Here is a 12,958-nt window from a genome sequence, read left to right on the forward strand (position 1 = left end):
ATTACATTGTATTTCCATTTCTTAATTGTGATTTCGTATCATCCTACTGAATGTTTTAATGACTTTAATTCCTTCTATTTTCTGGGTCATTAAATTAAGTTGGTTCCCTAAATATTTTTGGTTTAACTTTCTTAACTATCAAATTTACTCATTGTACATATAATAGCATAGAATGTAAATATTCAATAAACGATATTTTATTTAAAAAAAAAAAAAAACTTTCTTAATGTCATGGCATTTCTCATTTTTTAGGAGTTGGCGAGTAACTTCATTTGGTGAAACGTTTATATGTTATTCTACAATTTTGGGGTAAATTCCTAGGTTTCTCAACATTTTTTATATTTTTGAACTATTTTGAGTCATGTTTGTTTCACTTATCAGTGATTTAAATTTTTTTCCGTTTTTCTTATAGTTTTTCCATCAGAGATTCTCCGGTGGTAATAGTATATTCGGCAAAAGGATCATTGATAAAATGACTGATGTAATCTTCTAGTAATTTTTTATTTTCTTTACCCTTCCCTAGAATATACCGCGTTTTGAAACTTCTTGGTATGTTTTGTTTTGGAATTTTTTTTCTATGTTTGTGAATCGACCGTAATATTGTGAAAATAGTAAATAAATATAACTCATTTCAGGTGACTTTTTTTTTTTAATTGTCATGAATATTTATATTTATAGTAGTATATAATTTGTCCGGTGTTTCTTCTTTTTTTTGAGAATGACATAGTTGCTTTTTAATGATTTATATTAAGCTTTAAACTAATTAGTGGTACACGTTTTATTGGTATCTATTTTAATTTATAGATTAAATGTAATCAATATGCTTTACTGAATTATTAAATTACTTGAAATTTATAACAAAAAGTTTCATACATATACATTAAACCTGTAGAAAACAAGTTTATAATTTTGTTTAAAATATACCATAGTTAAATTAAAATACATATTATTAGGACTAGACTAACTTTAATAATTAATTACTACAATAAGATAGAACAACGAAATTAATAGCATAACTTTTTAGATAAACAAATAACATCAAAACAGTATGCTTATTTCAACCATCTAAATCAATTACAGTTCAAGGTTATATAGAAATTTTCATAGTCCATTAATTCATTTTTATAACATGTTCCTAATTAAAAAAAAAAAAAAAATAAAACATATAATCCCAATTCGTTAATAATTAAAATACTTTTTGCATAATGAATTACAATATTGTTAGTAGTGTCGATTTCATTACTGAGAAGTATAATATTAAATTTTCTGATTTATTTTGATAAAGTCACAGTGAAATAAGTTTAGCTCATGTTTATTTTAAGTTTAAAAATTAATTGGTTCAATATCTTAAATTCTAGTAGCTCTGATTACTTATCTATAACTGTAAGGCCATTTAGTCTGATAATTTATTTAAAATGCAAGTGTACAATATATGTTCCGTAATGCATCAAATATTATTACAACATAAGTAGTATTTTATAATAGATAAATATATATGCTCAAATGATTATATTTAATACAGATCCAATCCTAAATTCCAAAATATTATAATTTTAATACAATTAATTAAATTATGTCATATAATTAGACCTATGGATCATAATAAATTTAATTTTTAAAGGAAGATGTACTATGGACAAAAGTACATTAATCAAATAAATTATATATCAACAAATGTGATGAGTATATCAAAACAGTTTCTTTAAAACTTATTACTAATAATAAGTTATAATTATTAATTTATTATAAATTTATTTTTTATTATTATATCAAACGATAAAATGCTTAATAAAATGTTAATTATTCGATGAATTCCGGCTTTTTTTTAGTTTTTCTTTCACTAAGCAAAAATTACCAAGTACATTTAAAATTTACTCTTTCCTTGTATAATATAATACGCTTATTATATACTGTTTATTATATAGACATTTGGAAAAGTTTTATTACTAGACATATTTTCACAGAAAAATCAAAAAACAATAATAAAAAAAATCGTCTTTGTAAAACCAAAAAATTCTTCATTCCATTAATAATTACCATTTGGCAATTCGAAATGATGGTATTTTTTCATAACTATGAAATTGAATGTTTTTTTTTATTAGAAACAGTGAAAAATATTATTAAAGACACATATTTATATAAATTACACTTTTTAATTTATAATTTAAACAATAAACGCGAATCAAAAGATAATTAGATGGGAAAATTCATTACATGAATGATATGATTTTTATTTAGAAATTATAGCGTTGCAGTAAGACAATGAAATATGACAGTTGTTATTTAAAATTTAATTGGAAATTATAATTAAAATTTAGAATATCATAAAATTAAATCTTCAAAAAAATCCGGAAATACACATATTCTTGATATTGCTACCATAAAAATTATATTTAAAAAATTACCTATTTAAAGAACTATAAGCATAAGATTTCAAATGATTAACAGTCGAAACTTAAATATATTTGTAAACGACTTATAAAAAAACCTAAGTAATAAATTAATACTTCAGTAGGTAATAAAAAAATACATCATGATAAATAAGAAATACTTTAAATTATATGAGTCACACCAGTCACAACACACTTTGTTGTCAATGTTTTCTCTTTAAATTTTAAAATGATAAAGTTAATTATTGAGTATGTCTTTGAATAACTTTAAAAAGTACTTTGAGCTATCAATTTAATGTTTAGAATTTACTTCTAGATGTGGCACATTAATTATTTTAATTGGACACCAACTAATATAGGTAGTTAATATAATTACATAATCGTCATAAATATAGATGGGATTTCTTTAACTCTCAGAAAATCAGTGTTCATCTTGATTTGTTCTATGACGAACGGATGTAATGGAATACCTTTTAGAAAACCGTCTATTTCATAATATATGATTATTAAAATTGATAAAATTAAAGTTTTAAGGATTTCTACAAATTGTTTTGTTTAGCATTCAATTATGTATATATGTGCACATCAAAACATTTAAAGAAAGTATATAACAACAAAAAAAAAATGTTAGATTTAAGTTTTTTCAACTCTGATATCACCTATACAACAATTTATATCAGGTAAGTCATATTTTACTTCTAATTCTAATATAATTTGAAGTAAATTCAAGACATAATATAAGTATATATAAAAATATTTCCAATATACGTTGATAGTTAATTTAATTAATTACCTGTGTATACCAAATACATTAATTTTACCCCAAAAATGTTTGTAAATGTTTGTCTTTGGCATATTAATAACAGTAAATAATAACTATGATTTGTTTTAACTTTTATTACTCTAATAATCAACGGAAATTGTACGCTAAAACTGTTATAATGGACTTTAGAAACATTTATAAATTATAATAAAATATATTACGAACTATTATTATTCACAGTAAAAACTGAACAGATTTGTTTTGTTTATCTGTATGTACGTGTAATTATTATTTAATTAACTATTGATGAATGCAATAACCAATTTACTATATTTCCTATATTACTATATATTTTATTTACTATATTTCTATCCTGAAAATTTGTATTGACGAGACGTCAGTGGCGTGCATGATAATAGTATGCATTTGTTAGCGCAATAAATTAGTAAAATAAACAAATAATATTCCTCTTTAATATAAAGTTTTTAAAAGTTAACCTGATGAGAGATAATAAATAATTTATCTTTGTTTTAATTCTTTGAAAGATAGTTATAATAATTAGGGCAATTAAACACACTATCGGGTTTAAACGCAATTTGATTTCCTATGTGATGTACGTTAGATAATATGTCAGTGTGAAACTTCCTCGAAAAACATATTCTGTAATTTAAAATACGGTTTATTATGATATAAATTTTAAGTTTTAATATGGTTCCACTGTAAATTTTTTTTCTCAGCAATAATAGTATTAATAATAGTATTATGATCGTCTAAGTCAGGGATGGTCAACTCACGGCTCTCCTTGGAAAGTATGCGGCCCGCAAAATTTATCAAAAATTTACAAAAACAATTAATTTTTATCCTGATAAAATATTCTGGAATCCGTATTATTTAAAACGTAATCGTAACATACTGTTTGATTCATCAACAAAATCTTTTTTCCCAAGGATGAACCATGTTATGCAAGTAGTCATAAAAACAATGAATTACATTCGATCATATGCACTTCCACACCGACAATTTAAAGAGTTCTTGAAAGAATTAGATTCAGAATACGATGACGTGGTATATTTCAGTCATGTCAGATGGTTAAGTCATGGAAAATGTTTATAACGATTTTATGAGTTACGTCATGAAATTGACTTGTTTATGAATGATAAGCAAAAACCAGTATTACAATTAAGTAATGATGAATGGTTATTGGATTTGTGTTTTTTAGTAAATATTATCGAAAAACTCAACCAATTAAATATATCATTACAGGGAAAAAATAATTTATAATTGACTCATTTTATCATGTCAATGCATTTCAGAAAAAATTATTAAAAATAATAACGTTCAAAACTTTCAATTGCTTAACGAATTGAAAATTTCAAAACATATCGATAATATTAAATATGCAAATGAAATAAGGAAACTTACAACTACTTTTGAAAATCGTTTCACTAATTTAAAGAAATATATTCATCTCCTTTTCATACTGATGTCAAGTCGGCTCCAGAATATCTTCAAATGAAACTCATTGACTTACAATGCAATAATGAATTAAATTTTTGAAACATCAAAATCAAAAATAGATTTTTATAACATTAATATCACAAAGGTAACATTTTCCGATTTAAGATATCTGACACAAAAAGTGCTTTTGGATCGATTTACACATGTGAATCGTTTTTTTTCGAAAATGAAATTCACCAAAGTTAAATCACGCTCAAACCTAATAGATGTAAACCTGCAATATCAATTACGATGTGCAAATACAAGCAATTCTGTTAATTTTCAAAAGTTTAGTGAACGAGTTGAAAAAAAAAAAAATTTGTTTCTCAACTCGTTCAATAAAAGATATTTAGTATCTCACTGTAGTAAAATCCATACCCGTGATTTGGATTATCGTATAGTATAATGTTCATTATCTGAAGGTCTATTGATGGTAAAAGTTAGATTGTCGGAATAGTACGTATTGAAGTTAGTGATTTTAATAGTTCGAATAATTATCGGGACATAATGCGCCCACGGTACTACGAATGCGTTCCACGCAATATATTGCACAACTTAGAGGTGCACGTTTTACACAAGAAAATATCGTTAATGTTCTATACCGTTATTGTGCACGCATTGTCTTTAAAAATTTCCCGTGATAATAAACAAATAATAATTACATAAATGTATGACGGGGATCGCGGTGCAATATGTTTGTGCGATCCAGAAATCTATTCCGTACCAGCAAAGTAGAAAATATACTCGTACCTGTCATTCGTTTTGAATCCGATCAATGTGCAAATTAATTCGATAACGATAATTAGATTTTTCGACTTGGATAATTTCAAATATTCTGGCTCTATTGTACGTACGCGTTATCGGCTGTAAAATTAACTTAAACAAGCATATCGTCGTACGATTTTCATGAAGGGATGCGCTGAACAGTCATCACTTCACTGCTACCCTCCGATGGCCACTCTTGTTATGGTCACGTTTGAATGTCGAAACAAAGGACGGGTCGCACAACACGTGGCACGCGCAATCGTTACTACGCGCGAGCGTTGAAGATAATGCGTTTTTCCTAAATGATATTACAATACACTATAATCAGTATGGACCACCACTCTGACGGTACTCGCCCGGCGACGCGTGTATAGTTTTGTTCTAATAACAAGCGCGTACCGTGACGTATAATGTGTTGTTGTGTTGGCGATTATGTGGCTTTGTGACTTCAGTAAATTGTATACGTATATTTGTGTAATGCAGTTTCCGCGGACGTTACTCGTGAGGCCACCATCGAATATTTAATCGATCGAATCGTGGTTGTTGACGACTAACAATGTATAATAGCTAACATACAAGGTAAGTTGATATTGTTTCACGCGTATACTTCGAATTCACTATGCTCGTGCTATACGTCACTGGTATGCGGTACGAGGACTTGAGGTAAGAACGCCACGATTTAGACATGAAGTTGATTGATTTTGATGTTGCCGTTGATCTAAATATTTTGTCTGTTGGCGAATGTTTACCGTAATATTTTTGAGTAAAAGTTGTAATCAAAAATAAAACAATGATATTCGATTTGAAGAAACCACTGATCGTTCATACGACAATACTTCGTGAAAAGTTAGGATTGTTTTGTTTTTTTGCAATAACTATAGTTTATTGACTGGAGAATTGTAATAGTGATGTTATTGAATAGCTATTGTAACGGACAGAATACGTATAAGCCCTTAATTAAACTGTAATCGTTGGATTCAAGATTCGTTTTCAACTCCTAAATGAGCGCCAAAAACATAATTATAATATCTATTTGAAATTTTCAGATTCTAAGGAGCTGGACGTGGTAAGGGTGTGTTGCAAAGTTGCGTCTATACCACGTGGGTAGCTTGTCCGGGGATCGGTGACATCATGACCGCCCATGATGACTCGAAGGCGCACGAGTTCTGCAAGAACGACGCGGTGGTGAAGCGCAAGAAGATGCCGCAGCAGATTCCGGACGATAGCCATGACACGTGGAAAACCATGAGCATCGTGCCTAAAGCCAAGTTCGTATTGAAGAATTGCACGATAGAGCCGATGTTCGGGTGTTACATCATGACCAGCGTGCTGACGTCCATGTGCACGCAAAACCTGAACCTACAGAAAGCGTGCCGGGTGAACCTGATGCTGAATGACACCGTCTGCTCAGCGCTGGAGACACAGAACTCGAAGGACTACGGAAAAGAGGAGGTCAGGGTTCAGGAGCTGGTGGCCGACATGATGATATGGAAGACGTTGGTGCAAAGCAGCATACCGGCCGTATTGATAATGTTCGTCGGCTCGTGGAGCGACCGGAACTGCAGGCGCAAACCGTGCATGATGATGCCAATCGTGGGCGAATTGCTCACCAGCCTCGGCCTGTTGGTCTGCACGTATTACTTTTACGAGATGCCCGTGGGCATCGTTGGGCTGGTGGAGTGTTTACCGCCGGCCATGACCGGTGGATGGATGACAATGGACATGGCAGTGTTCAGCTACATAGGCGACGTGTCTTCGGTGAGTTCAAAGTGTCGTACCAGCCGTTGACGTCGATAGGTCAACAGTCGCGATTTTTTCGTTTCCATTATTCAAGTCGATGTGTTGTTGTGATCGAATTTGATGATAGCGAGATAGATACATAGTTTTGTGCCGGGTTCCGTAAGATCGAGTTCTATCATTTTGTTTGATTTGTTTTAAAACACAATTAAAACTATGAAAAATAACTCGTTTACGAAATCTTAAAAATTGCGTTATTTAGTTTCACTGTCGAATGGTAATACAGTAATAAGTAAGAGAAAACCGGTTCAAAATTACTAATTTTTACAACATTTTAAGAAATTTTTTTTTTTTTAATTTACTTTCAATTTACAAAACTACAATAAACCTTTATTATTACTACAAATTCTGATGTATTTTTCTGTATTCCGAGTATAATAAAAAAAGCGATACGAAATCAAAACCAAAATTGCATCACTTATTCAAAACGAATTAATATAATTTAAATGAATCACAGCTTAAACTCACACTAAATTGAAGTTTCCAAACGATGACGATTTAAATTATTCTTCTAATAATAAATAATACATTCTAATAAACTATCTAAATAATAAATTACTATAATTACCTACACTCGCTAAGTAGGAATTTTCAAGGAAAAAATAAATTCTGTCAATTAGTCAATAAATTCGCTTACTCGGGTCTATAAAATAATATCCAAATGCAAAAAAAAAAAAATTATAAAATATTTTTAAAAGAATTTAGTTCATCATTAGTCTTACATTTTAGTGTACGTATTAATACGAGTTATATTTTTATAGAACTCGATGTTATAGGAATCATCAGTTTTTGAGGAATCGATTCATAATTAAAAGTGATTAAAATGTATAAAGTTCCGTTTTATCTTCGCCGTGAGACAAAATTATGAAAAATGTTTTTGTTTGTTTTACAGGTGAAATATCGTACTCTGAGAATTGGTATTGCTAACGTCTTTTATTCCGTGTCTGTACCCATCGGTACTGCGCTGTCTGGCATATTGTTTCAAAAATTCAGATTTTATGGCGTGTACATCATAGCAACGGTACTATATGTATTCGCCATTACTTATGGTATGGTTTTCATTAAGGAATCAAAGCCAGAACATTTGGCGCAGTGCGATCAACCACCCAAAGTCACATCCTATTTTAATTTGATCAAGGACTTTTTTGACTTGAGCAATATTAAGGAAGCCATTGTAGTGACATTTAAGAAAGGGCAGCACAATAAAAGACTGAGGATAATTTTTCTAATGATTATCGTCTTCGTCGTAACTGGTCCTTTATATGGTTCGTAACTCCACGAGTGTTAAATTTCACTTTTTAAATATTTTTATAATTTATATAATATTTATAAACCTTTGGGTTTATAATAAATAAATAAACGGTTTGTAATAAATTCATGTAGGCACGTTTAAGTTTTTAATATTATCATTTTATTATGATTTTTTTTTCTTTTTAAGATTACAACCGTTAGGTTGGTTTGACAAAAATTATTAGATTATTGTGTAAAAAGGATTTATTATTCTACAGTAGTTTCCTTGTCTACGTTGTCGATGGGAGGGTAATGAAAATATTTTTCTTTTAAAAGAATTTTTTTACTCAGAGAAAGAGTGAGAAAGAGGAGAGAAAGAGAGGCGACTCGTTGTCAGATTCGAATTATCGACTACTATAATATATAAATTTAAAAATAAAATAAATTCTAATTCCGATTATCATATTTTTTTAACTGTCATAACTTTTTTTTATTATATACGCTGCCATTTTGTGCGACTGTTTCCTTAAAAATGACCATTATTACCTTCGTTATTTTTATTTATTTATTATTTTTATGAACATTTAAAAAAATGTAAAATCTTTAGATTAAAATAAATTATACATAATAATAATTTAAGGCAAACATAGGCTACGAAAAGTTTTTAGTGTGTATCATTAATCAATATAGGTTCTTTAATACAATTTATAATTGTAACTATTACTTTAATCAATGATACACAGAGTATACTGCAATATTATGTATTATTAAAATTATAATTGTAATTGAGTTGAGAACATCACTATTAAATTCGCAGGTGAAATATCAATGATGTACATGTTTACACGTGTGAAATTCGGTTGGACCGAAATGGACTATAGTCTGTTTTCCACATATGCAATGATCACCAATCTTTTGGGTAATATCCGTCGTAATATGTACGTATGTGTATCATACTTATATATCTTGCTTATCGTTTCAGGTACAATATTTTCTGTAGGCGTGTTCAGTCACATATTGGAAATCGACGATGCCTTAATCGGAGTAATGTCGTGTATAAGCAAAATATTGGCCGGATTCGTTTATGCATATGCTCCCACTGATTTTGTATTTTACTTAGGTTAGTTGTACTTAACATTTTAGTAAATAGTTCTCTTATCTCCTATGAAACTAAAATGTATACTTTAGATATTTTTTTTTTTACCATAGTGACAATGACTTATGATTATAAAATTATGTGTGATCACTGCAGCGGTCCACTTGGTACTCTTGAACTTTAAAAAATTATTTAAGTTACGAAAACCAGCTGGATTTACTTTTTTTTTTAACTAGTGTAAATGTAAAAGCAATTGAACTTATATTTATTTTACTAAAAGTTAATAGCGGAACAATTTGTTCGAATCATGAGAATGAAGTGTTTGTTAAAATGTTTGTTCGGTTAAATTGAAATGATACTTTAGTCCTAACAGTTGTGTTACAACAAACTTTTAATAGCGTAGTATTTGAATAACATCAAAATTGCTTCCGGGAAATGAAATTATGGACAATGCATAATTGCCTACAATACTATTAATCTACCACATTGTTTATTTTATTTTTATTTTATAACTACTAAATTTAACTCCTATGATGTATAACTTACAGCACCACTTTTTGAAATCATAAACGGTACTTCATTTATTGCTATGAGATCAATAATATCCAAACTCGTACCGTCAGATGAACTAGGTAACTTCTATATACATGATATTTCAAAAATCATCTGATCGCATTTAATTTGGTTAAAACGATTTCAGGAAAAGTGAATTCTATATTCGGCGTTTGTGAAGCTTTAGTTCCATTGTTGTATGGACCGATGTATAGTGCTGTATATAAAGCAACACTAAAAACATTTCCAGGAGCATTTTTTTTACTCGGAGGCGTGTTAACTGCACCTGCAGCAATAATATTTCTGTAAGTAAACATTATACCGATCACTTGTGATCAATAACATTTTAATTCGTTCAATTTTTATCCGAATAAAATGTACTTAGTGACAATTTATTCGTAGATACGTTTCGAATCTAAGTAATTAATTTGTCTATGGAATAATTTTAATAGATGGATGTACTACGATAATAAAAATGAACAGAAGTTACAAGACACTGCGATCAAAAATCAAGAAATGTGTTCCGAAGGACTATAGAAGAAAAATATACGTGTATAATTGATTAGATTAATAGACACATGTTCCAGAAATCCGGAGTAAAAAAAAAAAAAAGTTTTATACTTTGAAATGGACAGAATAAAATTAAAGGAATGAGTACATATTAAAAAAAAAGCCTATGGACCAATAAAGTTCAAGGATATCATGCTTGTTATATGTTATATGCTAATTACAATCAATATCAATTGATGAAATTTGTATTCTTAACACTTAAAAATTTAAAACATCTGTAAATAGTTTATTTTAAAGTTTAACAGTTTTGTATACTTTTTTTTTATTTAGCTTTTAAGTTATTTTAAAAAAAAGTGTCTAGTAGTATAATATATTTATTGATCTCCTATGAAACCATCAATCGGTTGACTTAAATTACAAAGCAACATTTTTTTTTTTTCGTAATATAAAATGACCCACTGTATTGTCATATTTAAATTATTAAAACATAGTTTATACTTGCATTACAATTAAATATTTATATTTGATCTCTAGATTGTTAAGTGCATCTCATAGTTAATGTTCAGTATAGTTTTCATTTATTTATTACTCACAAGTTATCCAAACTTTCTGAACTATCATATGTTCGTTTAATCTTTTAGAGATCAATATCCATTTTAAACCAATGTAATGACAATAATGATAATATTATGAAAAACAAAGTTAATATTAATTGTTCCAAGATTCCATTAATTTTTTATCGTAATTCGTCATTGTAGTATTTTAAAATATTTGTCAAGGTATTTTTATTTTTTTTTTTTTATTTTTTTTTTATTGATCTTTGTAGGTTTACAATTAATTTTAACATTTACAGAATAAAATTCGTGTAAGTTTGTACATAAAGATATACATTTCATTTAAAATAATTTAGATATAATCAAGTGGATAGACCAGTCTCTCGGATAAATAATAATAATCGGATTATAACAAATTCAGAATTGGAATTAAGAATAAAAGATAAAGTTAGTTGGATATTTTGAGATTTTAAAAAATTAAAAAGAGTTAGATGATTAGAGGATAAAGAGGGACAGCTAAAGATAATATGGGAGAGGTCGCAAATAATTTCTTCAGAGTGTTTAGAACAGTAAGGGGAATCGTTTAGAGAAAGAGTTTGTAGGAATGGGAAGGAAGTAGATAATGACCGACCCGTAAACGGCTAAATTGTGTAATCGAGTTTCTGGATAATTATAGATTAGAGAACCAAGTTTTTTTTTAAGATAACGGGAACAACAATTTTATATTTTGAAGCGAAATTAGCCGGAAGACTATTCCAATAGGATGACCAAAGATGATTGATATGTTATCGCAGAATTGGAATGAAGTCAGAAGAAGGGATTTTATAAGGAGAGGGCAGAAAGATGGAAGAAGTGGACGTTGCTAGGTTTTCTGCGATCTTGTTACCGAGGATACCAGCGTGGATGGGAGCCCAGAGAAATTTAATAGTAAAGTTAGCTTGATTGAGAGAGAAAATAATATTTTTTATGCAGAGAATAAGAGGAAAAAAACAGGGATTGAAAGGATAACTAACTAACGATTGAATACTTGACATTGAGTCAGATACAATTAAAAATCTGTTGGGGGGAAAGGAAGATGAGTGTGAGTGCTTCAATAATAGCGAAATATTCGGTAGAAAATGATGATGAAGTGGAGGGAAGATTGTTAGAAATGGAAATAGATTGATTTGGGATATAAAAAGAATAGCCTGCAGAAATAGAAGAGACCGAACCATCAGTGTAAACTAAAGTGAAAAGAGGAAAATTATCATTAATATAATCGAGAAAAAGGTTGTTGACAGTGAAGGGGGGAAAGGACTTTAATGTATCATATGAAAGACCTAGGAAGCAAGGATCTATATTAACAGATGGTAAATATAAAAGATTTTCATAAAGGAGATCAAAGCAAGGGAGTAAATTTTAGTTGAAAATATACTCAGGAAAAGAGGATAACGAATTGGAAGTGAGAAAAAGAACAGGAAGAGATTTTTTAACGTATCGCCAATTAAGAAATAGGGTGAAAAATATATCAAAAATAGTAGATTTGGAGTTAAAAAAAGATTTTAGAAGAAATTTTCCAGCTAACCAACGACATCTGATATTTAATAGAGGACAGATTTGTCAAGGTATATGTAGTTGAAATGTAATATATAATCTTTCATCATATTGTATAAAATTAGTTTATGTTTTAGGAATATTTTCTAATTGTTTAACACTTTTAGTTTGTTAGTTTTCGTACACGTATAAAAATATTTTATAATGAGCAACCAATTTTTATTATGATGGTCTTATTTGTTAGTTGGTTTGACTTACCTATCTTAAATTT

The 12,958-nt window shown here is 28.8% G+C and overlaps 2 protein-coding genes across 2 annotated transcripts in view; one reads left to right on the forward strand and one right to left on the reverse strand.

The window, feature by feature from the left end:
* LOC112693067 (proton-associated sugar transporter A) overlaps positions 1-5,680 on the reverse strand; it is a 57,737-nt gene extending 52,057 nt beyond the window's left edge. Inside the window, exon 1 of the mRNA XM_025567961.1 lies at positions 5,401-5,680. The gene's annotated coding sequence lies outside the window, so the exon portion shown is untranslated. The remainder of the gene's footprint in view (positions 1-5,400) is intronic.
* A 127-nt stretch (positions 5,681-5,807) lies between these two features.
* On the forward strand, positions 5,808-10,842 carry LOC112693069 (solute carrier family 46 member 3-like). Its single transcript, XM_025567966.1, has 8 exons — positions 5,808-5,994; positions 6,462-7,173; positions 8,105-8,477; positions 9,260-9,361; positions 9,425-9,562; positions 10,087-10,170; positions 10,239-10,395; positions 10,543-10,842. Exons 2-8 carry the CDS (start codon positions 6,547-6,549, stop codon positions 10,625-10,627), a joined length of 1,566 nt encoding a protein of 521 aa, XP_025423751.1. The 5' UTR covers positions 5,808-5,994; positions 6,462-6,546; the 3' UTR covers positions 10,628-10,842.
* The last annotated feature ends 2,116 nt before the right edge of the window (positions 10,843-12,958 follow it).

This window comes from Sipha flava, unplaced genomic scaffold (assembly GCF_003268045.1).
Source record: "Sipha flava isolate LNK unplaced genomic scaffold, YSA_version1 80_pilon_pilon, whole genome shotgun sequence".
NCBI classification, from domain to species: domain Eukaryota; kingdom Metazoa; phylum Arthropoda; class Insecta; order Hemiptera; family Aphididae; genus Sipha; species Sipha flava.